This window comes from Chrysemys picta, chromosome 3 (assembly GCF_011386835.1).
Source record: "Chrysemys picta bellii isolate R12L10 chromosome 3, ASM1138683v2, whole genome shotgun sequence".
In the NCBI taxonomy this organism is placed as follows: Eukaryota; Metazoa; Chordata; order Testudines; family Emydidae; genus Chrysemys; species Chrysemys picta.
In genome coordinates this window covers 5,818,625-5,845,819 of record NC_088793.1, presented here as the reverse complement: position 1 = coordinate 5,845,819, position 27,195 = coordinate 5,818,625, and the positions used below count along the sequence as shown (strand labels likewise).

Below are 27,195 nucleotides of genomic sequence, written 5' to 3'. Positions count from 1 at the left end.
GTGAGTGGATGTGGAGAGCAGAGGGGGTTGGGTGTGGGGATGCGTTGTGATGTGTGTGTGTTACAGTGTGTGGGTGAGTGTATATGGGTGTGAAGGGGAGAGAGGGTTGGGTGTGGGGATGCGTTGGGATGTGTGTGTGTTACAGTGTGTGGGGTGTGGGTGAGTGTATATGGGTGTAGAGTGGAGAGGGGTGTTGGAGGTGCATTGTGATGTGTGTGTGTGTGTGTGTGTGTTTCTGACACACATGAAGAAGGATGACACTACAGACACTACAGAAAGGATGTGGACAAATTGGAGAGAGTCCAGCGGAGGGCAACGAAAATGATCAGGGGGCTGGAGCACATGATTTGCAAGGAGAGGCTGAGGGAACTGGGATTGTTTAGTCTGTAGAAGAGAAGAGTGAGGGGCAGCATTTGATAGCTGCTTTCAACTACCTGGTGGGGGGTTCCAAAGAGGATGGAGCTCGGCTGTTCTCAGGGGTAGCAGATGACAGAACAAGGAGCAATGGTCTCAAGTTGCAGTGGGGGAGGTCTAGGTTGGCTTTTAGGGAAAACAATTTCACTAGGAGGGTGGTGAAGCACTGGAATGGGTTACCTAGGCAGGTGGTGGAATCTCCTTCCTTAGAGGTTTTTAAGGCCTGGCTTGACAAAGCCCTGGCTGGGATGATTTAGCTGGGGTTGGTCCTGCTTTGAGCAGGGGGTTGGACTAGATGACCTCCTGAGATCCCTTCCAACCCTGCTATTCTATGATTCTATGTTATGATGTGTGAACTCCAGCCCTGTTTTCACCAGGGAGCTGGCAGGTCATGGTTTCCCTCTAAACTGGTGTCTCCTAGGTGTGGCACCCACAGCAGCAGCAGCGGTAACCTAGCTGCCTGGGGCCGAGCGCATCACAGCAGTTAGCCCTGATGGAGACACCACAGAGGGGCCTGCAATGCTGCAAGCGCTGAGCCCCCCCCCCCGCCATCATTGAGAACCAGGCCCTTTCAAGTGTCTCATATCAAGCACCAAAGATCACTCATCGCTTCTGAAATCACGGCCCTGAGATTTTTTGTGGCAGAACCAGCGGCCCAAGATACCTCCAAAAGCCCCTGTCTGCAGCCAAAATCCTCCAGTTCAGACACATACAAGAGCTAGCTCCCCGCTTTGGGTCACCGGTCTGCTGCCTCAGTTTCCCCTCTGGGCTCCCTGGCGAACGCGCACACACTCACGTGGGTCACGACCACAGAAGAGCTTATGAGCTTACTACTTCTTCCACCCAAGGGGCCTGGTCCTTTACCGCTGGCAGTCCCGGGTTCAAGCCCCGGACCGGATGTACCCACATGCAACTCACCTCGTACGACGGTGACGTTGCGCAGGATCTCCCCGTGCCTCACGTCCACCACTTTCATTTCCTCCATGATCATGGACAGGTTCCGGATGTCGAAGTCCAGCCGGGCGCTGAGCAGGCTGAACCGCTCCCGCAGCAGGTCCGTGGTGCCCAGCATCAGGCTGACGGACTTGTTCAGGTAATACAGCTCCTCGGCGTGGGCGTGGAAGCCCAAGGTGCAGGAGAGCCGCACGTCGTCCAGGTACTTGAGCATGCTGTGCACGTGGCTGTCTGTGGCGTTGATGTTGGTGAAGATGGTGCTGATCTCGATCTCGTGCGAGGTCATGCGCCCCTCCAGGGTCTCGAACTGCTCCGCCGTCCGGTTCTGCGTGTACCTGGTGTGGTACTGCAGGTCGTGCATGTTCTCCTCGTGGTCGTCCAGGAAGGAGGAGATATTATCCAGCTGCAGCTGGAGCCCCATCACCTGCAGCACCAGGTCATGCATGCCTTCCGAGTTCTGGCTGATCCTCTGCGAGGCCAGGCTCATGCTGGCTTGGATGCTCTTGACCAGCTCGCTGGTCTTGGAGGAGGTGGCCCTCAGGCTTCCAAAGAGCCGGGTGTAGTTCTGCCACTCGGTCACCATCTTCTGCAGTGTCAGCGTCTCCTCGTCCGTCTTCCGCTGGATGGCGTGGATCCACTCCGAGGTCTGCCCCACCGTGAAGTTCATCTGCTCCACCACTGCCTTGACGTCGTACCGCTCCTGCAGCAGCCCCTTCAGGGAGTCATCCAGCGCCGAGGTGGCCGCCTGCCAGCCTCTCACCTGGGCTAGGAAATGCCCCAAGGTCTGGTTGACCTGCCGGATGGAGAACGAGCAGCCGTCCATCTCACTGGTGATCTTGCTGCTGGTGGATGAGAGCTGCTGGTACCCCTGCGAGGTCCGGTCCAGCAGGATCTCCTGCACCAAGAGCATCTTTTGAATCTCCTCCAGCTCTTCCTGCAACTTGCTTATCTCCTGCCCCAGCTGCCCTGTGTCATGGCAGAAGGAGCAGTTCCCCGAGGATTTCTGATCTGAATGAGAGATACATAGCTCTGTCATGCTGTGCACCAAGCAACGACACACGAGTCAGCTGTGGAGAATGGACACATTCCCCCTCGGACTAGACCCTAGTCTGCGAGGCTCTCTCCACAACACATTCTTCTCCCCATGGGCTCTGGGATTCCTAAGAGTTGGACACAGATACTGCTAAGCCACATGTGGGTGAACTACAGATCTCTCCAGCGGGGGAGGCCCAAGAACCAGGATTGCCTGGGTTCTCATCCCAGCTCTGACACTGAATCCCTGCACAGCCTTGGGCAAGTCACCTAATCGCTATGTGCCTCAGTTTCCCCCACATGTAAAACAAGGACAGTGATACTTACGAACACACTTTGCCATCAACCCATAGAGTGTTCTCAGGATTATTATGATCTAGCTTTCCCATGTTTCCTACGGGAACTTGTACAAGGATATTGTGGGAGAGATGTAGGCCTTCCCTCCTCCCCCCCAGACTTCCTCCTAGTTCTTCCTCCAGTCAGGATAGAGGTTCACACTGAAGGCTCTCTGAGACCTTCCCTGCGGCAGCCCCCTTCCATCTGCTAGAGCAAACAGCACCAACCCCCCTAATCCCATCCAACTAGTGACCCCGCAAAGTCCCTTAACCCCAAGGGCTACTCTGCTGCCTGAGGGATTGCAGCCCATGGTCAGGAGATGTAATGGGGCCAGTGCTCCGTGGAGATCAGAACACTCACCGAGCTCCTGGAGGTTCTCCTGGACAGACACGATCTTCTTCTCGTAGTAAGTCTGGGCCGAGCTGATGTCATCAGCTATGGAATTAACTTTCTTAAAGACTGCAGGGAAGAGAGAGATGGAAACTGGGGTGGGGTGTGTGCTTTCAGCTCTTCTAGGTTAAGTGAGTGAATAATGATATTTTTCTGGAAACCAAATTGTCCAAAATGGATCCTCTTCCAATAGAAAGAGCTGTTAGTCGGTTTTAGCATTAGCAGACATTTTGGGCCAGATCCCCAGCTGGGAGAAACCGATGAAGCTCCGCTGAACTCAATGGGGTCAGATCCCCATCTGGTGTAAATAAGCATAGCTCCATTTAAATCAGTGGGGTCAGGTTCCCAGCTGGCATACATTTCCACCAGCTAAAGTCCTGACCTTTCATCTTTTGAATATATAAGAAATGGAAGAAAGTGGAAGTTGACGGTAATGAAAATAAATCAGAAGCTAGGTATTGTAGAACAATGATAAGGGATGCAAAGGGACACATGGCGAAATCCATGGCCAGCAGAGTTAAGGACAATAAGGAGTTTTCTAAGTATATTAGGAACAAAGAGAATCCTGACAATGGTATTGGTCCATTACTAGATGGAAATGGTAGAACTGTCAATAGTAATGTAAAAAAGGCAAAAGTGTTCAATAAATATTTCTATTCTGTATTTGGGAAACAAGCAGATAATGCAATCTCAGCATATGATGATGATAACCCCCTTTCCATTCCACTAGTATCTCAGGAGGATGTTAAACAGCAGCTACGAAAGCTTCACATTTCTAAATCAGCGGGTCAAGAATTTTAAAAGAGTTGGCCGAGGAGCTCGCTGGACCACTAATGTAGATTTTCAGTAAGTCTTGGAACACTGAGGAAGTTCCAGAAGACTGGAAGAAATCTAATGTTGGGCCAATAGCTAAAAAGGATAAATGGGATGACCCGGGTATTTATAGGCCAGTCAGCCTGACATCGATTCCACGGAAGACAATGGAGCAGCTAATATGGGACTCGATTAATAAAAAAATAAAAAGGGTAATGTAATTAATGCCAATCAGCATGGGTTTACGGAAAATAGATCCCGTCAAGCTAACCTGATATCTTGTTGTGATGAGATTTGTCTGTTACAGCTGTCCCCCTGCAGGATTCCTTTCTGTTTGTGCTGTGTGGCCGCCCACCGGCCATGGAACTGACCAAAGTCACAGCCTGGCCCTGCTCATGGAAATGGCTTGTGCAGACTGACTGGAGCCACTGCTCTGCTCAGGGAGGGGGGCTTTTCGCTCCTTTGTCTAGCTTCTCTGTTCAGGACCTGGCTCCCTGTAGGGTGCTCTGCCCAGGTATGCGAGACCTAAAGTGGCCACATAGCTGAGCATATGAGTCATACCTGTGGCTCAGAACATGCCTATGCTTACCTGCAGTTTCCCTGCCGTCTCTCCTCCCCTGGATTAAGAGGAGCCAATCAAAGTTACTGGCGGGAAACTGCCTGAGTTTGCCCTTAAAACCAGACATTTTCTGATCAGACCCCCGGAGAAGGTCCTTGCTTTGCCACCTGGTCTGATCAGCTAGGAGTCTTTGGGGGGCCCTCTCCCCGCTCTCGTTTGTTTTTGAGCGTACCCCCGTGTGACGTTATTGATATAATCTGGGACCATATAGATCATTGTTGCAACCAAGGTCCTGTAGTGGCACCCAAATCTTGTATAAAGGGGGTTAAATGGGGTGTCTGAGACAAGGTTATGGTTTACTGGTTATGATTATGCTGTCTATGTGTGTGTATCAGTTTTGTAGTTGAAGTTATAAATATTGGCTCTATACTGTCTGTATTTCAAACTTATGCTATGCTGCTGGGTGACATCCCAGACAAACTGGTGTTAGCTCTGCCTAGCCTGCTTGATGGCCCATTAAGGACCATCAGCTATACAATGGACCCATTGAGAGAAGGCAGATACGCCTTGTAACTCAGCAAAGTATGCAGGGACTGGCCCATGTGACTCCAGACTCCATTTTTGCTGTAATTTTCCACAGTAAGAACAAAGAGGTTTTCTTACACCTGGAAAAGACTATATAAGGCTGATGCCTCATCTCCATCTTGTCTTCAATCCTGCTTCATACCTCTGGAGGAACTTTGCTACAAACTGAAGCTCTGAACAAAGGACTGAGGACCCATCCCAGTGGGGGATGTACTCCAGAGACTTGATTTGAACCTGCAGTTTATTCCATCGCTGCTGCAAGCCTGAACCAAGAACTTTGCCATTACTGTATGTAATTGATTCCATTTAACCAATTCTAACTCTCATCTCTATCTTTTTCCTTTTATGAATAAACCTTTAGATTTTAGATTCTAAAGGATTGGCAACAGCGTGATTTGTGGGTAAGATCTGATTTGTATATTGACCTGGGTCTGGGGCTTGGTCCTTTGGGATCAGGAGAACCTTTTTCTTTTACTGGGGTATTGGTTTTCATAACCATTTGTCCCCATAACGAGTGGCACTGGTGGTAATACTGGGAAACTGGAGTGTCTAAGGAGATCGCTTGTGAGACTTGCGGTTAGCCAGTGGGGTGAGACCGAAGTCCCCTTAGTCTGGCTGGTTTGGTTTGCCTTAGAGGTGGAAAAAACCCCAGCCTTGGGCTGTAACTGCCATATTTGAGCAATTTGTCCTGAGTTGGCACTCTCAGTTGGGTTCCGCCAGAACTGCATTGTCAGAGTGGCGTAGTCGTGCTTGGATCCACAGAACCAGGTCAATTAAGCTTTGGGTCAGAACCCCATATTATCCAAATTTGAATTTTGGGATTGAGAGTTTGGTTGGTTAAAGAGCAGTTGCAATGGGTGAGCAAAGAGCATATGAGGGCCTTGACAAAAAAGCCCTGAAAGATTTGTGTTCAGAAAAGGGGATAAGCTTTAGAAAGAAAGCTACAAATCAAGAACTGAGAGATCTGTTAATGGCCAGTGATCAGAAGGCAGAAGCAATTGAAAAGCAAAAGGCAGCAAGTAAACTTCAACTTGAACATGAACAAAGACTGGCAGAAATTCAATTGCAGGAACTAGAAGCTGAGGCAAAAGTGCAAAGATTTCAGCTCCAAATCAAAAAAGCAAGGGAAGAAAAGCAGAAATTGTATCCTCTTGAAAGTCCGGTTTATAACAATGTTGGTATGTTGTATAACTCTGAGCAGTTGTCTGGGTGTAACCAAATGTACCCCAATTCTGCCACCTTTTATGTAAATGCTTTTACTGTGTGTTCAGTAAAGGGTGGCTCCATAACTTGTGCCAATGCTCTGTATGGGAGTGGTAATGAAAAATTCACAGAGAATGTAAAAGTCAATGGTAAAATCTGTGTAGGGCAAATTATGGCTTCTAACATCACTCTGGTTAAAGCAGATCTTGTCAAAGAGGAAGATTATTTACCAAATCAGAGTGTGAATGTTGTAGTCCTCTATGAGTTTACTGTAAGCGTACCTTTAGCCAGAATCCACCTTGAATGGAATGGTGCTAAGCATGAAGTTATAGCTGGTGTAAAAAAGTTATTGCCTAAGGATCTTTTGATTGGGGGAAATTTTAAAGCTTTGTTCAGTCCAGGTAGTCAGTCACAGGACAGGAATGATCTTAAACCTGTGTCAATTGTGGGCAATGATTTGCCTGAGGAGAGCTATTTGTCTGTAAATTAAGTTTCTGAATGTCGGTCTAGTGTCTCAGAAGTGAATCTGGAGTTAAATCAAGAGCAGCAAAATCTTATTGGGCAGGAAAATGTTTCTCTGGAGCAGATTAAAGTGGATGGTCAGGTGGAAGCCCTAACTGAGGAAGGAAAGGGTGGATTTTGGATGGGTGATGCATTGGTGGCTAGTACAACTTGTAAAAGTGAACCTGAAAAGGGTAACTGTGATTTGCTGGCAGTGTGGCAAGGTGCCTGGTAAGGAAGCTGCCCCACTCTCCCAGTCTGTCTGTAATCAGCCCTGTGTGCTGGGACAAAGGAGAGGAAGGCAGGAAAAGTTTGGAGGAGCCTGGGCAGCCTTGTGAGCTGATGGCTTTGTCTAGTCAGCAGTTTGGGAAGGCAGGGATAGTGGAAGATGAATGTCCCTATCCCTTACCTGTTTCCTGTGTGGAGAATAGTGATAGTGAAGGAAATGTGCCTGTATCTGTCAGGGGTATTGACTTGCCTATGGAGGAAGCTACCTCCGTCTCCAAGCAGTTGTCTGTGAACAGCCCTGTGTGCTGGGACAAGGGAAATGAAATCCCTAGCTGTGTGTCTGGTAGAAAAGGTGTCTCCAGCTCTTCTTTGTCTGTGGAGCAGACAGAAGGTGCCTTTCGGCCTGTGATGGTTGAGAATAGTGCAGTTGTCTCAGAGTTGGTTCTGAAATCAACTAAAGCCCAGGAGGGGAATGGTCCTAAGTCTGTGTCTGCTGGGGAGAATGGCACTGTAACTAGGTTGCATCCAATTAGTGTCTTAGCAAAATCCCAGAGACCAGACAATTCTGGTGCTTATATTTTGCCTGTTGCTAGTGTGTGGTTGGTAAAGGGTGTAGCAACTCTGTCTAATCAGGGTAATACCCTAGCCAGGGCACAAGGAGAGCATGAAGGTGATTTGGTTGTGTTATCTACTGATGGTGTGGAAACTTGTAGCAAGAAGGAAAGGATTCCTGAACTTGTGTGTGGCAAAGGGAAGGGAAATGTTTCTAACCTTTTATCTAGGAAGTCTATGGGTTTGCCTGAAAGGGGATTGTGTAGAAATCTGCCTGATGGGCCAAAGGTGATCCTGGATGTAAGTAAGACCCAGAAAAAGTCTGTTGTTGCTCAGGAAAGTGTTCCTTTAGAGCAAGCCCTAGGTGAAGAGGGTAAGGGCAAAATTTCAGTGAGGGGTGATTTGCTGCTTAGAAAAGCTCCTGGGGAAAGGAATCCTCATGGTAATCTGTGCAAGCAGTTCCCTGAAACTGAAGGGTGTGAGAGTGAGGGATAGCTCAGTGGTTTAATCAAGGAAGTTTCAGTTCCTAACAGCCAGAAATTTTCTGTTGTGAATGGATCCACTGACTTTCCTTTCAAAAGATCCAGTGTGGGTAGCTTTGAGAAGGTCTCAGATGGAGTAAGAGCTGTTAAGAAAGTTGAGCAACCCTATAACCAAGTGGCTGTGTGTGGCCAGCTTGTTGGGAAGACAATGGTGTTGGGACAGGACTGTCTCCATGCTAATTCTTTAAGTGAGCAGTCTGTGCTTCAGGGTCTGAGGACAGATTTGGTTACTGGTGTGTCAGAGCAGAACAGTTTTATGGCTAAATGCTTGAGGATGCAGGGGAGAGCAAGCAAACTCTCACCCTCAAACTCTTTGTATTTGTGTGGTATCTCTTTAAGACAGAGTCCAGCCTTGGAAATGATAGCAGTTAAGGATATGAAAACTGGTGGACTGGCTTCTGTCTGTGGTAATGCAAATTACTTGTCTGGCTGGGAGGGGAAGGACTTGCTAATAGCTGTTAGCACAGAGAGCCCACCCCATCAGCCAGTGAATTCTGGTAAGCAAGAAAAATCAGGGTTTGATCCTGCAGGACAAGGAGGAAAGAGAAAACTGCATTTTGCAAAGGGAAGCAACAGGTTAACCCTAAAATGCCCAAACTCCAATGGTATTGAGCCAAAGGTATGGCATGACAACCATAATTGTAGATGGACACTTGCAATGGATTTGTTGTTAGCAACTACTGTTAGCCTAACTTTGGCTAAGCTGGCCAAACAACCTGTTCTATACTCTATTTTTCTTGGGCCTAACATGGCGATTTTGTAACTAAGGTGTTGCTATTACCAAGAACTGTAAGAATGTACAATGTTCCTAATCTGTTGGAAAATCCCTTGAACACGTTAAAAGGAATACATGAGAACACACTTTATGTTAAAAGGCCTTGTTATCCTGATGTTTCACAGTTGATGCCTATAAACAGTATTGGAACTTTTCACAGGAGAAAAGACATTCCAGACCTAATGTATGAGAAGGGAAACTAAGGCACACTACCATATTGCTTTCACGGCTAAATGCCAAGATTCCTGTACTATGAACATCATTAATATCTGCATTTATTTGATGTTAATTGGGTTCCAAACATTTGCCCGAGCTCGTGTGGATAAAGTAGCTGTTTTCTTTAGCTCTTGGCAAGGTCACATGAGACATACAGGAACCATGCTGCAAGAGCAGATCCAATCCACTATTGTTCTAACCAAGTTTTACCTTGAGTTTGTAAAGAGGTTCAATCATGTTGCTGAACACAATTTTGATAAACCATTTCTGTTGTTCTTTAGCCAGCTAAGCCATAGTGCCTAACCCCAATACTAGCCGTAGTAAGATAAACGCAAGGATGGGGAGCTCTTGGGATGCAGTCAGTGATGTTTGTGTCATCCCTTCCTGCATCATTTTGCATTGGGGGTGTGACGTTATTGATATAATCTGGGACCATATAGATCATTGTTGCAACCAAGGTCCTGTAGTGGCACCCAAATCTTGTATAAAGGGGGTTAAATGGGGTGTCTGAGACAAGGTTATGGTTTACTGGTTATGATTATGCTGTCTATGTGTGTGTATCAGTTTTGTAGTTGAAGTTATAAATATTGGCTCTATACTGTCTGTATTTCAAACTTATGCTATGCTGCTGGGTGACATCCCAGACAAACTGGTGTTAGCTCTGCCTAGCCTGCTTGATGGCCCATTAAGGACCATCAGCTATACAATGGACCCATTGAGAGAAGGCAGATACGCCTTGTAACTCAGCAAAGTATGCAGGGACTGGCCCATGTGACTCCAGACTCCATTTTGCTGTAATTTTCCACAGTAAGAACAAAGAGGTTTTCTTACACCTGGAAAAGACTATATAAGGCTGATGCCTCATCTCCATCTTGTCTTCAATCCTGCTTCATACCTCTGGAGGAACTTTGCTACAAACTGAAGCTCTGAACAAAGGACTGAGGACCCATCCCAGTGGGGGATGTACTCCAGAGACTTGATTTGAACCTGCAGTTTATTCCATCGCTGCTGCAAGCCTGAACCAAGAACTTTGCCATTACTGTATGTAATTGATTCCATTTAACCAATTCTAACTCTCATCTCTATCTTTTTCCTTTTATGAATAAACCTTTAGATTTTAGATTCTAAAGGATTGGCAACAGCGTGATTTGTGGGTAAGATCTGATTTGTATATTGACCTGGGTCTGGGGCTTGGTCCTTTGGGATCAGGAGAACCTTTTTCTTTTACTGGGGTATTGGTTTTCATAACCATTTGTCCCCATAACGAGTGGCACTGGTGGTAATACTGGGAAACTGGAGTGTCTAAGGAGATCGCTTGTGAGACTTGCGGTTAGCCAGTGGGGTGAGACCGAAGTCCCCTTAGTCTGGCTGGTTTGGTTTGCCTTAGAGGTGGAAAAAACCCCAGCCTTGGGCTGTAACTGCCCTATTTGAGCAATTTGTCCTGAGTTGGCACTCTCAGTTGGGTTCCGCCAGAACTGCATTGTCAGACCCCGTTTTTAAAGTCCCCTCCCACGAACAACGAATTTGTGCCTGGAGATCTCCTGATTATTGTAAGCGAATCGAGTCCTCTCTGCGTCCTCTGATGCTAAAACTGCTGTTCCTGCTGCTGCTTTGGGGATTGGTAAGGAAAAACCTCTTGCACACACCCCCTTGGTCTAGCTTCCTTTCCCACAGCAGGCAAACCCAAGCTAACTCCTTGGAGCTGTATCCTGGGCACACACCACTCTGCCCTCTGAAACTACCCCTAGTATAAGGTGCATCCATTAGGTTAAATTTAGCCTTTAGTCTAGATAAATTGTAATTTCATTTTGCATAGCTGTGGTTAAGTTAGGTTTAGAAAATTGCTTGCATTGTACTCTGTAAGTTAGGCTTAAAGAATTGTTGCATTGTGTTTTGTTACTTGTACTTGCTAATTTGTGTAGTCTTGGTTAAGTTAAATCATAGATAAGCTTTTGCTGCGTTCTGTATAATTATCTCTCTGCTGTTTAAACTTGCAGCCTGTCTGCTCTCTGTGTCTCCCTGAGTTTAAATCTCCCTCCACCACGTGCTCCTCTTCCCCATCCCCCAACCTCATTCCTCTACCACTTTCTTCCTCTCTCTCTCTCTCTCTCTTTTAATCCCTTCCCCCACGTGCTCACCCCGCTCCTACTGCTGCCAAACCTCAATTGTATTACTGAAGTCTAGCATAAAACCCCATTGGTTACCCCTTTTCTCTCTAACACACCTCACATTTTACATTTACACCACTGTGACACATTTTTTACCTAAAGTTGTTGGTTAGTTAACACATTTTACCCATACTGTTAGTTGGTTATATGCTGCTGTGACACACCCTTTACATAGAAATTGTTAGCTACCTGTTACATTTATATTTCAGTGTTAATTGGTTACCAACTGTATTGTACCCCACTGTATTGTATCCCACCATTGAAACCCCCTATCCTATTTACTAAAAGAAACCCCTCCCCAATTGTCTACCTTAACAAACCCCATACCCCTCACTGTTGAATTTTCCCCGTTTTTGCATTTTCTTAATAAAGTTTATTTTGCACCCCACCAGTGCAGTAGTTGTCCCCCAAGATCCCCTACCTGCTGGCAGGGTCAAGATTAATAAAATAAAACATAAGAACTATCATATTAGGTCAGACCGATGGTCCATCTAGCCCAGTATTTAAATTAAATTAATGGAGATATCCTATCTCCTAGAACTGGAAGGGATCTTGAAAGGTCATTGCGTCCAGCCCCCTGCCTTCACTAGCAGGACCAAGTACTGATTTTGCCCCAGATCCCTAAGTGACCCCCTCAAGGATTGAACTCCCAACCCTGGGTTTAGCAGGCCAATGCTTAAACCACTGAGCTGTCCCTCCCCTGATATTCTGTCTTCTGATAGTGGCCAGTGCCAAATGCTTCAAGGGAAATGAACAGAACAGGGCAATTATTGAGTGATCCATCATCCAGTCCCAGCTACTGGCAGTTGGAGGTTTAGGGACACCCAGAGCATGCCCCCTGACCATTTTGACTAACAGCCATCGATGGTCCTATCCTCCATAAATGTATCTAATTCTTTTTTTAACCTAGTTATACTTCTGGCCTTCGCAACATCCTCTGGCAATGAGTTCCACAGGTTGACTGTGTGTTATGTGAAGAAATACTTCCTTTTGTTTGTTTTATGCCTGCTGCCTGTTAATTTCATTGGGGGACCCCTGGTTTTTGTGTTCCATAAAGGAGTAAATAACACTTCATTACTCACTTTCTCCACACCAGTCAACATTTTATAGACCTCTAGCATATCTCCCCTTAGTCGTCTCTGTTCTAAGTCCCAGTCTTTAAGCCTTTCTGCATATGGAAGCTGTTACATACCCTCAATCATTTTTGTTGGCCTTCTCTGTACTTTTCCCAATTCTAATATATCTTTTTTGAGACAGGGCAACCAGAACTGGATACAGTATTTAAGATGTGGGTGTACCACAGACTTACATAGTAGCATTATGATATTTTCTGTCTTATTATCTATTCCTTTCTTAATGGTTCCTAACATTCTGTTCGCTTTCTTGACTGCCGCTGCACATTGAGTGGATGTTTTCAGAGAACTAACCACAATGACTGTCATAAACATACAGCTAAGGGTAGCACAAAATCCCTCCTTTACCTGTAAGGGATTAAGAAGCTCAAATAACCTGGCTGACACCTGACCAAAAGGACCAATAAGGGAAGAAGATCCTTTCAAATCTATGGGGGGAAGTTTTTGTTTGTGCTCTCTTTGTTGTTTTCTCCAGGACAGAGAGGGACCAGGGCAGGAAAAAACATCTCCTAAAACCCTACCTGAAATAAGCATCTAAGATTACGAAAATTGTAAGCAATAGCAAGGCAATGCGTTAGATTATCTTTCATTTTAGCTTGTGAATTTTCCCTATGCTAAGAGGGAGGTTTATTCCTGTTTTTTTGTAACTTTGAAGTTTTGCCTAGAGGGGAAAACCTCTGTGTTTTAAATCTTATTACCCTGTAAAATTAGCTTTTTTTTTCTTTATAATAAAGTTCTGCTTTTAAGAACCTGATTGGTTTTTAGTGTCCTAAAAACCCACTGGTCTGGTCTGTGCTCACCTTGTTTACCCATTTGGTTGGTATATTATTCTCAAGCCTCCCCAGGAAAGGGGGTGAAGGGCTTGGGGGGATATTTTGGGGAAACAGGAACTCCAAGTGGTCCTTTTCCTGAATCTTTGTCTAACTCACTTGGTGGTGGCAGCAATACTATCCAAGGACAAAGAAGAATTTGTGCCTTGGAGAAGTTTTTAACCTAAGCTGGTTAAATAAGCTTAGGTTAAAAATAAGCTTAGGGGGGTCTTTCATGCGGGTCCTCACATCTGTACCCCAGAGTTTAGAGTGGGGAGGGAACCCTGACAGATTCCAACAGCTTTTTCTTGAGTGGGAACAGATCATTTAGACCCCACCATTTTGTATGTATAGTTGGGATTATATTTTCCAATGTACATTACTTTGCGCTCACAAGTTTGGCTGAGAAAGGTAATAGCATGGATGTAATAGACTTCTGTAAAGCATTTGACTTGGTACTCCCACAACATTTTGATTAAAAAGTAAAACAATATAAAATGAACATGACACACATTAAATGGATTAAAAACTGGCTAACTGATAGGTCTCAAAATGTAATGGGGAATCTTCACTTTGAGCAGGTGTATTTCTAGTGTGGTCTTGCAAAAATCAGTTCTTGGCCCTTCACTATTTTACATTTTTATCCGTGCTCTGGAAGAAAACAGAATCATCACTGATAAAGTTTGCAGATGACACACAAATTGCGAGAGGGGTAAATAATGAAGAGGACAGGTCACTGCCACAGAGCGACCGGGATCGTTTGCTGCACTGAGCACACGCAAACGATATGCATTTTAGTAGGGCTGAATGTAAATGTCTACACGGAGGAACACAGGCTGGAGGCCACATTACGTGACAGGGGACTCTACCCTGGGAAGCAGCGACGCTGAAGAAGATTTGGGGCTTGTGGTGGATCATCAGCTGAACAGGAGCTCCCAGTGAGACACCGTGGCCAGAAGAGCTCCTCGGACGCTTAAAGAGGGGATCTTGAGCAGGACCAGAGAGGTGATTTTCCTGCCTGTGCGACCACTGCTGGAATCCGGTGTCCAGTTCTGTGCCCACAATTCAAGCAGGATGTTGATACATTGGCGAGGGGTCAGAGAAGAGCCACAAGACTGATTAAAGGATTCGAAACCTGCCTGATAGTGACAGACTCAAGAACTCAATCTAGTTAGTTTAACAAAGAGAAGGTTTAGGGGTCACTTGATCACAGCCTGTAAGTACCGATGTGGGGAAAACATATTTAATCATGGGCTCTTCGGTGTAGCACACAAAGATCTAACAAGATCCAATGGCTGGACACTGAAGCTAGACACATTCAGATTTGAGAGAACTGTCATTTTTTAACAGGGAGGGTAATTAACCACTGGAACAATTTCCCAAGGGGTCGTGGTGGATTCTCCATCAAGACTGGATTCCTAACAGATCTGCTCTCGGAATTATCAGGGGGCAGGTCGCTGGCCTGCGTTACCCAGGAGGTCAGACTAGATGATCACAATGGTCCTTTCTGGCCTTGAAATCGATGGCCTCTCCCTTTGTTGCTTTGTTCATTAGGGTCCCGACCCCGCCAGGTGCAGAGAGCTTCCTCAAGGAGCTTTGGGCCGTAAGTTCCCCTTTTATAGGGCGAGTGATGTCTGGAGCTCTGAGCAGAGGGGTACGGAGTCAGGCTGTTCACATTCCATTCCTGCCTCTGCCACTGACCTGCCGTGTGACCCCAGCTAAGTCACCTCCCCGCTCCGTGCCACAGCAACAAAATGGAGATGAGACCATGGTATTTCCCAGGGGGTTGTGGAGGCCTCACTAGTTAATGTGTGGATAGAAAGCTGGCTAGATCATCTGGCTCAACGGGTAGTGATCAATGGCTCCATGTCTAGTTGGCAGCTGGTATCAAGCGGAGTGCCCCAAGGGTCGGTCCTGGGGCCGGTTTTGTTCACTATCTTCATTAATGATCTGGAGGATGGCATGGACTGCACCCTCAGCAAGTTTGCAGATGACACTAAACTGGGAGGAGTGGTAGATACGCTGGAGGGTAGGGATAGGATACAGAGGGACCTAGACAAATTAGAGGATTGGGCCAAAAGAAATCTGATGAAATTCAACAAGGACAAGTGCAGAGTCCTGCACTTAGGACGGAAGAATCCCATGCACTGCTACAGACTAGGGACCGAATGGCTAGGCAGCAGTTCTGCAGAAAAGAATCTAGGGGTTACAGTGGACAAGAAGCTGGATATGAGTCGACAGTGTGCTCTTGTTGCCAAGAAGGCTAACGGCATTTTGGGCTGTATAAGTAGGGGCATTGCCAGCAGATCGAGGGACGTGATCATTCCCCTCTATTCGACATTGGTGAGGCCTCATCTGGAGTACTGTGTCCAGTTTTGGGCCCCACACTACAAGAAGGATATGGAAAAATTGGAAATAATCCAGCGGAGGGCAACAAAAATGATTAGGGGGCTGGAGCACATGACTTATGAGGAGAGGCTGAGGGAACTGGGATAGTTTAGTCTGTAGAAGAGAAGAGTGAGGGGGGATTTGATAGCTGCTTTCAATTACCTGAAGGGGGTTCCAAAGAGGATGGATCTAGACTGTTCTCAGTGGTGGCAGATGACAGAACAAGGAGCAATGGTCTCAAGTTGCAGTGGGGGACGTCCAGGTTGGATATTAGGAAACACTATTTCACTAGGAGGGTGGTGAAGCACTGGAATGGGTTCCCTAGGGAGGTGGTGGAATCTCCTTCCTTAGAGGTTTTTAAGGTCAGGCTTGACAGAGCCCTGGCTGGGATGATTGAGTTGGGGTTGGTCCTGCTTTAAGCAGGGGGTTGGACTAGATACCTCCTGAGGTCCCTTCCAACCCTGATATTCTATGATTCTATGTGTGTGAGACAGTTTGCTGGAGCTGTGCTAAGGGGGCAGAGGCTGGTGTGGAAGGTCCGAGGCTCACAGCCTGCTGATGAGCCATGATGGAGGTTGGTACAGAGCCGGGGTTTGCACAAGATTTGAATTCCTGTGGCCCACCCTATGCTACAGCTGAGCTGCCCCTGACAAGGGGAGCATGTAATACACAAGCTAAGGGTGTTGCTGCTGCCTAAACTGTAGTCTACTACTGCTACCAGCCGACTGAACTATTCCTTTAGGTCAAGAGACAGGGGCTTAGTGCAGAAGCTCCTGAATTCTAACCCCACTGATGAACTGTGGTGGGGGTCATTGGGCAAGTATGAAGAATTATTGATTATTAAATTCAAAGCCAAATGCACTGCAGGCCCCACAAGAGAAAGGCTGGCCCAGTGGTTAGGCCACCAGTCTAGGACTGGGGAGACCCGGGGACAAGTCCCTGCTCGGCCGTAGACTCCCTGTGTGACCTTGGGGGTGTCACTCAGTCTCTCTGTGCCTCAGTTTCCCCATCTGTACATTGGTGATAACAGCCCTGCCCTGCCTCACAGGGGGGTGGTGAGGATAAAGATTGTGAAGTGCTTTGATACCATGGTGATGGGTGCCTGGGATGGGGTGTGCACCCCACACCAGCCCTGACAGAGTTAGCAAGGGCCTTAGAAACCAGTTAGGTTACCCGGCAGCACCTGAGAGAGGGAGGCCAGGGCTAATTGAGAGCAAAACCCAGCTGGGGAAGGGCTGGGCCAGCACCATAAAGCCAAGAGGCTGAAAGCAGAAGGGGCCTGCAGTTGCTCCAAGAGGCCTCCAGGAAGAGGAGGAAATCCAGGGGGAGGGTAAGTCTGGGGATCCTGCCCTGGAGTATGGCATCTGGCCAGCGGCTACGAGGGGGGTAGTAGCCAAGGGGAGCGGAGGAGGCTCCAGTGGTGAACCCAGAAGCAGGAGAGAGAAGATAGGGAAGGAGCCCAAGGAAACAGGGATGCGGCTAAGGACCTGGATTGCTGGTTACAGGGTCCCTCGGCTGGAACTCATGTAGTGTGCAGGCCAGGGTACCCCTGCCAGCCACTGGTGCAGTGGCACAGAGCCAGAGGGGTTGAACACCAGCTGGCACTAGTATTTGGACAGGGATCCGCTTGAACTTTGTAACCCCAGAAGGGGTGGTCTAAGTGGTGGGCCACCCGGAGGGCGAAGTTACCAGCAGAAAGGCTATCACGGAGCAAGCACCAAGCAGCCAGGGGGCACCCGACATGGCCAGAGCGACACCCCCCAACCTAGACGTGTTGGTGGTGAGTGGCGACCGCATTCCAGTGCCACATAAGGACCGCAAGCAGATAGAACCCTGCCCTCTGCGCTAGGTGCTGTCCGAATAGGCTTACTTTTCCGCAGGAGCTGAGCAACCCGAGAGACAAGTCCTCGTGACACCAGTGCACAGTGGTGTAAATCTGGATGGTGGCACTGGGCACCCGCTTGGCGCTGGCATAAAGCCCAACTTCTCTGCCCAGAGGATCTTACAGTCTAAGGCCACTTCTGACCTGGAAATCTCGCGTCCCACCCATCTCGGGTGACCAGACAGCAAGTGCGAAAAATCGGGACGGGGGTGGGGGGTAATAGGAGGCTATATAAGAAAAAGACCCAAAAATCGGGACTGTCCGTATAAAATCAGGACATCTGGTCACCCTACACCCATTGTAGAGCCTGAGGCCAGAAGGGACCGCCGGATCATCTACCTGACCTCTTGTGTATCCCAGGCAACGAGCCCCACCCAGCACCTGCCCACCAAACCCCTCTCCAGCCGTGGCCAGCCCTGGGGCTTCAGAGGAAGGAGACAAAAAAAACCCCCCAAACCAGAATACACTGAGGGGGAAACTATCCCTTCCTGACCCCTGCAGGCGACCAGTGGAAGCTCTGAAGCATGAGAATCTGCCTAACCCTAAACCTGGGGCAGATTCTTCCTCTCCCCTCTGCCTTTCTTACCGCGTGTCTATGGTATGGCTAAGGCAGGTCTGACCCTGCAATCGGATCAGCCGCTGGGGATGGGCACCGGGGTCTGCGCAGCTCAGCACAGACCTGATCCAGACCACGTCCCTGGTAAGAGACAGCAGGGTGGGGGGTGAATATTGGCCCCCGGGGCAGGAGCCATTCCCACGTTGGGTGCTGCTTAAACTTTCCAGTAGGGGCGGCGGCGGGTCCCCATCCATCTCCCTCTACTGATTTCCTCCCAGATGTAATTTACAAGTGATGAACATGAGCAGGGAATGTCCATTTTTAATGGGCGCTGAGCACATGGGAAACCTTCCAAGGCGCTGGAGCGGCCAGCCATCGCTGGAGCATAGGAAGGGGTGGAGAAAGCGGAGCCAGCATTGGAAACGGTTGGCTCGAATCCTTCGGGTGGGCGGGATTCGACCGGGGTTGCACACTCAGCCGGGGGGAGCTGTGTGGCGGCTGGGGGTCTGGCCCACTCCCGCTATTCATACAAAGGACCACCTGGCGTTTCCAACCCTTGCCCAGCGAGCCAGAAACGCTGTCGCCTGCATCACCTCCCTCTGCCAAGAGCTTCTCCTGTATCCCTGCTCTGTGGCGGGCCTCTTCCCGTCCAAACCTGATTATGGAGGCCATTTTCATGGGCTGACAAATGGGAGCGGCAGCCAAAGGCCTCCTGCCGCTCTGGAGTGTGGGATGGGCAAGGAGCCCAGAGCGGGCTGGAATCAGACCCGCCAAGGGAAGCCAGCCCTTCTTCAGGAGTTGGGAAAGGGAAAGGTTACGGATCGGGAAAGGTCACCTACGCTGGGGCGTTCGTTGAGCTGCTGCCCCAGGGCTCGGCAGGCCAGGGGAGAAGGGACGGGCGCTGGTGGGCAGATGGGGTCAGGAGACGTTCTGGGTTTGGATCAGAGGTCCCAGCCTGAAGTGCTGGCTCAAGCGCGTTAAGTCAGCCCCGACACTGGGCGTGTTCAGGTTCAGATCTGGGCTTTGGCGCCCCCCAGGCTGAGGGTGCTAGGTTCTGCTTTGACCCATTGCAGAGACACGGGATTAACAACCTCGCTGGGCTGAAGACGGAGCTTGTCAAGTGTACAAATGGGATTCCAGGCTGGGGACGCCCAGGAGACCAGGGACCCAGACTCGATGACCCAGATGGGCCCGGCCAGGCCTGAGTTCCAAGTTTCCACCCGCACGGAGCTCTACTGCGAAGGGGGTGAGTTTGGATCCCGCTCTTGGTCTGGCCCCATCTCTCCGTCTGTGATGAAACAACTTGTTTGTTCTCTCTAATCTCTCGCAGGGCCCCCATCACCGCAGTATCTGGGCTCCTCACAATCATTAATGGATTTATCCTCTCTTTGCCCCTCCCCCTGCTAGCTTCTTGGAGCCCAAGGGATGTGCCAGGCCCCTGAGGGGATGCCCAGAGATGGGAAAGCCCCTTTGCCCCAGTGCTGGGTGAGGCCCTATCTAATGGCACTGTGCCTTGGGCGTGTCTGTGTCGGCGCAGACAGCAGCTGGGTGAGATCCTGCCGGCTGGTCTCCACGGGCAGCCGATGCACAGCATGGCAAGGTTGCATCACCATGTCAGCGTTGTAGCCGGTTGGTGTTGCAGGACCAGCCTGGCAAGTCTCCACTCCCCTGGTGCAGAGGGCCAGCCAGATGGCAGGGGCCCATGGAGAAGACCTGTGCTCTGGTGGCCCATCCTAGCTGGGGAGAAGAAGCCTGGGGTGTGACACGTGCTCTGTGTAGGACCTTCCGGAGAGCAGGGAGGAGGAGCGGGCTGTTCCAGGCCACCCACGCTTAGCTCCTCAGGGCTGGAGAGAGAGCGGGGCTTAGGCAGAGGCTCCTCCGATACCCAGGGCTGTGGGATCTGGCAGCTCTCTCTGCCCAAAATAAAACACTGCAAAAAAAGCCCAAAGGAAACCACTATGCCAATGACTGAGCTTAACTGGCACGCAGGCCAAACAAGAGATTCCCCGGGCAAGGCTGCTGCTGGCCCACGGCTCTGAGGGACTGTGGGTGGTCTTTGCTCGTCGCGAGAGGCGGGAACCCACCCTGCGACTTGGGGATTTCTTCAGGCCGTGCTCTCCAGGATCTCTGCTCCCCGGTGGGCTGCAGGTCAAGGGAGCCGCGCTGCTTTCCCACTGAAGCAGCCACAAGAGGATCGAGATGCCAGGCTCACTGGTGAGTGGTGCCCTGCCGGGATGCTGGCGGGGTCTCGGACCACGAGCTCTGCGCTGAGAATCAGGGGATGGAGAGGGGGTTGGACGCTGCCTTGGTTTGGACAGGGGCTGCTCTAGTGCACAGGACACTGGAGACCTGGGTTCTCCTCCTGGCCCTGCAAGAGACAGCGAGGGAATGGACACAGCTAGATGGTGAGGGTAGGAGGCAAAGGGAAGCCCTTATGATATAAGGGGGCTCCGGGTGGGACTGAATTCTGAGTGTTCGGGCGGTGGATTGGAGCTGGTCATTGTTATGAACTAGGGGTCGCCCAATGAAATTAATAGGCAGCAGGTTTAAAACAAACAAAAGGAAGTATTTCTTCACACAACGCGCAGTCAACCTGTGGAACTCCTTGCCAGAGGATGTTGTGAAGGCCAAGACTATAACAAGGTTCAAAAAGAACTAAATAAATTCATGGAGGACAGGTCCATCAATGGCTATTAGCCAGGATAAGCAGGGGTGGTGTCCCTAGCCTCTGTTTGCCAGAAGCTGGGAATGGGTGACAGGGGATGGATCACTTGCTGATTCCCTGTTCTGTTCATTCCCTCTGGGACACCTGGCATTGGCCACTGCTGGAAGACAGGATACTGGGCTAGCTGGACCTTTGGTCTGACCCAGTCTTCTGCTCCCAAAGCCCTGGCCCATGCTGCCGTAGCAAAAGGGGAATTTCTGTTAGCAATAGAGGAGCTATGACACACAGCAAAACAGGTTGGATTCCATCTGCTAGTGGTATCAGGGGTGCACACGCATACTGAACCCGAGCAGGCGAGTGGCTAGGGCACTGGGGTTAGGAGACCCGGGTTCTAGGCCAGCTCTGCCACTGATCCACTACATGAGCTTGGGCAAGTCACTTCCCCTCCGTGCCTCAGTTTCCTCATGGGTAAAATGGGGGTGATTGTCCTCCCCCCACCTTTGTGACATGAGGATTTCAAGAGCTAAATATCATTATTATTACAATCCTCCAACCCCCCAGGTGACCAGGTGGGTTTCCCAGGCAGGGAAAGCCCATGTTACGCTGGTCTGCTCGTGTTTCCTGGGGAGGGGCAGGCAGGAAGGAAAAGGGAGTTGGGTCCCCCGAGGCTGCGCTTACCCAGGGACGCCAGCACCATCACGGCGATGATCAGCAAGACACAGAAGACGTACAACCCTTTGACGGAGGTCTGGAGCGACAGATTCTTCTGACACCGGCTGCAGTTGGTCCGTGTCCTGCCTGAACAGGGACAAAGGCGAGAAGGGAAGGTTGGACTTTTCCGGCACAAGGCCTGGAGTCCACCCTCCGGGGATGGGCAGGAAGGATGCAGCACCTCAGGACCAGGGGCATCCCTCAGACCCTGCCCTGCCACACACCGCCCTCCCGGTTGTGAGCTCTGGGGCAGCTACCCCTATTTACATTAGCTGGCTGCGCAGCGCCATCCGGTGGATCTCTTTAAGCAGAGGGTAGACTCAAGGAGGATCCCCCGGAAATCAACCCATTTTGTCCACCAGATCTAAGGGCATCTGCCTGGGTCCCCTTGGGTACTGACAGCAGAAAGGCCAGGCCGGGAGCCTGAGGTAACGGCAGAGCTGTAGAGAAAGGAAAAACGCAGCGTTTCTGCCTCCTCCTGGCTCTGTGTCCTTCGTTTGGAGATTCCCTCCCCCCCATCCCTCTTCCAAAGGCTACGAACAAGGATCCTGCCCTGCCACCTGCAGTCACCCACTCGGGGATAACAGTTCCATGGGTTGGCACGGCCCAGGCTTTGGGGTAGGAGCTGTCGGCCCGCTCCAGCCAGGGCACAACCAATGCTGGGGGCAGACAGGACACAGGGCTGCAGGCCAACGTCCTTTGAACACAATGGAAAGGCTCCCACTGACTCTGGGGGGGCCTAGGACTAGGCCTGGGTGAATTTGCTCTGGCCATGACGCGGGCCAGGTTTGTACAGGTCTTGGGGCAGCTCAAGACGGAGCTGGGTGCCAAGGGGGATTTTTTAAAGCACCTTGAGGTGCCTAAAGACTTTTAAAAACCTGGGCCCAGGGTCCCAGCCAGACAGGGGCCAAGCCCACTTGTCAGAGCCCGCCCCGAGCTTCTCCTCAGTTGCCTCCTCTAACCAAAGTGAGGCGAGATCGGGGTTCTCCAGGCTGCCCGAGGGCTCTGAACCCAGCTGGCTGGGCTCCCTTCTCCAGAGTGAGCATCAAGCCCGGAGCACAGGGCCTGGGGCAGTCCCTGCCCTTCCATTGGGTGATGGTACTGACAGATGCCTCAGGCTGGTGGGACTTTACAGGGACCCCCCCTCAACATACAGGCAGCAGCCCCCCTCTGTGACTGCCTACCCCAGGCCAGGGCTTAGCCACTGCCCAGGCTGTGAGAGTGAATCTGGGAGCTGGAGAACCCCAGGGTCCTTTCGCGTCCAGACTCCGGTCTCTACAACCGACTCCTGTCTCTGCTCTTCTACACCTGCCAGCCAGCAGAGGGGAAAGGCCACCATTCAGGGAACAAACTCTGCTCGGTCGCCTTCCTCAAACCCTTCCCCAAGATAAGGCACTTCCTCCGTCCCCCAGTTATGGGCCCCTGGGCTCATTACAAGTTCTCCCCCGTACAGAGCTTCACAGCCCCGGGGCCTTGCCAGGTGGAGCGAGCATCTAGGGAGCATCCCTGCATTGCCCACGGGGAATGGAGTGGGCGACACCTGATGGGCCTTCTCATGCACCGAACTTCCCAGGCCGGTCGGCGCCCTCACCGTCTGGTCTGTATCGGAAGGATGGCATGTCGTCGTCCTCTCCAATGAGGTCTTCTTCTGAAAGACAGGCAGATGCTTCAGAACTTTCCCTGACTTTGCTCCCCGGAATCACTAGCCGTGACGGCAGAGGGCCAGAAGAACCTGTCGCTCCAGGGGCCACCCATCCCCACCCTGCGAAGCTCCTTACTCCACAAGTAGCTCCAGTGGATAAGACGCTACTCGGGGTGAGTAGGGGCAGCAGAATCTGGCTGGCGGTGGAAGGTGCAAAGCTGGGTCCATGGTTACGATCTACCCAATAAACTCCTTTGGGCTCAGTCCCCTCAGGCTTCCACGCGGGCCAGGCGTTTTGGAAGGTGGGAAGACGCCCAGGCAAGGTGCTTTGGAAAACGCACCGTCCAAGCTCCGTTTTGTTTCTAAACGAGTGACGAACGTTCGCAGCAGCTGCAGTTAGCTACAGCGAGCTGCTGTCCGTTCAATGCACCACAGGTTTTCTTTGGGCTCAGCCATAGGGAAGGAGTGTGGCCCGTTCCCAGCATTGCTCCTCTGCCTGTAGACACTGCTGGGTCCTAAAGCCCTTCTGTCTGTTGGCAATCACCAAGGGCTAGATTGTGCCTTTGGGCACAGGGATAGTGTGGAAACCGAGCCAGGCCAGGAGCAGCCCAAGAGCCGTGGTGTCTCTGAGATACCTCTGGAGTCCCAATCCTCTCCCTATTCCCATCTTGCTCCCGTAGCACTCATAGACTCTAAGGCCAGAAGGGACCCTCATGATCATCTCGTCTGACCTCCTGCACCTCGCAGGCCACGGAACCTCCCCCACCCACTCTTGTGACAGACCCCTGACCTCTGGCTGAGTTACTGATGACCTCAAACCATGGTTTAAAAACTCCAGGTTACAGAGAATCCACCGTTTACTCTGGGTCTAATTTACTAGCCGTAAATTAACAGCTCCCAGCTCAGCTGCATTGGCCAGAGAGCAGGCACCACCCATTCCCTGCCTCGCCCCCGCCACCGGCTCTGGGGCAGGAGTAAGGGCACACATGGCCCTGCTCGCTCCCGCACGCCCAGCCCGCCTGTGAAGAGGTGAAAGGGGAGCGCCTGCTCCCTGGCATAGGGCTGGAGTCTGTGACACCCCGGCCCTCACGCAGCGCTGTAAATGGGCCCCACGCTGCAGCGCCCGGCAGAGAGCGGGTCCCTGCTCTGAAGCGCTGGGAGCCAGGAGTCACTGGGGCGGGACAGCAAAGGGGGAGCGAGATCCAGCTCGCATGCGGACAGCCCGGCGGGAACCTGGTGGGAGTGACCTTCGCTTTGCCATGGGAATGAACCGGGGGCACCTCCCCCAGGCAGACACGCCTGCCTCCTCCACCCCACCCCCAGGGGAGCTTTACCCTCAAGGCAGAGCATTGGCTTAATCACATCTAGCTCCCACAGAGGTCCCAGGGCCCTTCCTTTGGACCGTTCCCAGCCCGTTCCGCAAGGAGACGTCCCTCTGGGTGCAGAACGCCGGTTCCGTCAGAGAGGGGCCCTGTCCCAGACCCCTCCACCACCCCCAAGGCCTGGCTCTCCACGCCCTTTGTGCTCCGGGCTCCCAGGGAGTGTCCTGCTCATCTGCCCTTTGCCGTTCATTCCCCTGGGCTCTCCTGCAATTTAAACAAACGCCAGGGGAGAGGACGTGCCACCTGCACCCTCCCAGGCCTGGGGAAATCACTGCGGTTACACAATTGCTAAGCCCCTGCCTAGCCTGGAGGTTATTAATTAACCCCTGGACACTGACTGCAATGCACTGAAGCCTATCCCGGACTGCGGGGGAAGCACTCGGGCACATGTGCATCTTTGACCCCAGGGTACTGACAGCAAGACACTTTCCAAGGCATATGCGTGGGACCCCCTAAACCTCACCTGTATCTGAACCCCTCACCCCTCAAATCCATCTCTCTTGGAAACATACAACAAGCTGTCATGGGCAAACATGCACCCCGAGGAAAGGGTGACACATTTTCCTTTCTCCCCTTGACCCAGAGAGGCTGGTAAATTAATCACAAAGACCAGGAAAGAGTGAAATAGACGAGGAGTGATCCAGGCCGCTCGCTGCCTCTGTGGCGTGTTTTGTTTCACACGAGAACGGTCACAGGACAGGAAAGGGGAAAAACGAGATCTCGTCTGAGTCTAATTTCCCCTGACACTGCAGATAATATGCACAATTCAGCTCCTCCTCATCGAGTCGCTGCATTGAATACAGGGACTAATGAGACCTAATCTGCTTCCAAATATTTCCTGAGCCGTAACATTCGGAAGTGGGTTCTGAGGGTGGTTGGACTGGGGTTTCGCCTTGGCAGGTCATGAACACGGGAGAGCCAATTGTGAAATACCGACTGTGCTTTCAAACCGCTTCCCACTCAACTCCAGGGCTGCCTGGGAGAGAATGCTGAACATAGACAGGATTTCGGTTTAGTCTCATCCCGACTAAGCATCTTACTTTAGACAACTCCATGTCTGGAGGCTTCTTCGTGACAAGATGTTTTGCTTTAGAGAGCCAAAGGATGGGATGCGTTTCTGCAGCAGACAGATGACCTGTGCCCCTTTAAGGCTGGAATGTCACCCGGGAGGTAATAAAAAGTGGTGTTCATTAACATTCATCTGGAGCACAGTTTGTACGTTGTTCTGGTCCTGAACCCCAATTCTTGGCATTCCCCCCAAGTACAGTCATAGGTCGGTTACAGGCTGCATTGACTCCGACAACATGCTTTGGAGTTTCTTTGAAATTACAGGGTGTAGGGGAAAAAAAACCCTCAGCAGTTAAATGGGATTTATGTAATTAGGATTTGCACTGTCTTTCTATAGACTGGGGAAATTTCCCACTTGGCTACCAAGGTCTAGACAGGTGTCCAATCAATTAGGGAATTAGATGAACATTGATTTTCCCGATCAGTCCTAGTGCCCAGGGAAATCAGATGACGGCTAGGAACCATCTGTCAACCTTGGATGTAGCCAAATTTACTTAGCAGATAAGTCCAAAAAAATTCCACTGAGATCTCTAGCACATGAAAGAGCCGCATCTCACGGCTTTGATGTAATTACCATGAAACAGGACTGTTTAGCCAATAGGATCACACTATGCAAATAGCTGAGAGTCAGTTTCATGCTGAGTGGCTGAATCCCCTGGCAAAGCCAGAATTCTAGGACCGGGAAGAAAAAACAATTTGTTATTTACTGCTTGGAAGTGAAATTGAAAAGGCTAAAAAAAGATCCTCTACCTTAACCAGGGCCTGGGGAAGTTCTGCAATACGGGGGTTATGAAAACCTGCTGCAGTTTTGATCTGCATTTGGCTCTGTCCCAAAGCTCTAATCTCAAAGTGCAAAACTCTGTCAAAATCCCCAGGTTTCGTATCAAAACTAGAAGCGCACAAAAATAATGGAGGAAAAAATGTGATATTTGCAATAGCTTTCTATGGACAAAGGCCATCTGTGAGTAGATTCATTCTGTGACCAACTCTGCTTTTTATTCATTCTACAGGAAACGTCAAACCTGCAGGTTTTGAGGTTTACAAATTCTGCTGTGATTCTCTCACACGGCCCTAGAATCATGAACCATGCAGAACTGACAATGACACAGGGCTTGATTCTGCTCTCACTTATACCTCCGTGCATCTGATGAAGTGCGTTTTAGCTCACGAAACTTATGCCCAAATAAATGTGTTAGTCTCTAAGGTGCCACAAGTACTCCTTGTTCTTTTTACTTATACCTATGTAATTCAGGAGTAACTAACCCCGCTGACATCAGAAGAGCTACACTGGTGCTTTATAACACTCCAGCAGCCAGCCCTCGCGTTGCCAAAGGAGAGCGTCACTGAATACCCTGCAGGGAGAAATTCACAGGGTCCGGATCAGGGACAGGGAATGGGAGCCTTTCCTCTCTAGACGCAGGCCAGCGGCAGAGTGGCTGAGAGCCATTCTCGTCAGATTTTGGGTAGGACGATCTGGACAGTCTTAGCCCAGTTCTTATCTGTGCCATCACCGCTACAACATGCTCCCCTTGTTGGATGTTGTCAGAGGTTCAGGGTAACTGCTCCTGTATTTCCCCTCCGGGATCCCTCGAGGGCACCCACTTAAAGTTTCCGGCTCCCAGTTCTCTGGGCCGAGACCCGTGTCTCTCTCCCACCCGACCAGGTAGCCAAACACTGCAGGAATCTGGAAA

At 50.4% G+C, this 27,195-nt stretch overlaps 1 protein-coding gene across 9 annotated transcripts in view; it reads right to left on the bottom strand.

The window, feature by feature from the left end:
- SCARA3 (scavenger receptor class A member 3) overlaps window positions 1–27,195 on the bottom strand; it is a 52,013-nt gene that overhangs the window by 8,706 nt on the left and 16,112 nt on the right. For 5 of the 9 annotated variants that reach the window (XM_065587368.1, XM_065587370.1, XM_065587369.1 and 2 more), the window contains 4 exons: window positions 23,004–23,060; window positions 21,380–21,499; window positions 3,097–3,195; window positions 1,333–2,376 (listed from right to left, as the gene is read on the bottom strand). In XM_065587368.1, coding sequence (XP_065443440.1) covers window positions 1,333–2,376; window positions 3,097–3,195; window positions 21,380–21,499; window positions 23,004–23,060 — 1,320 coding nt within the window. Of the gene's footprint in view, window positions 1–1,332; window positions 2,377–3,096; window positions 3,196–21,379; window positions 21,500–21,679; window positions 21,834–23,003; window positions 23,061–24,388; window positions 24,600–27,195 lie in introns of those variants that run through there. The other 4 variants (XM_065587375.1, XM_065587372.1, XM_065587373.1 and 1 more) reach the window with 3 other exon arrangements.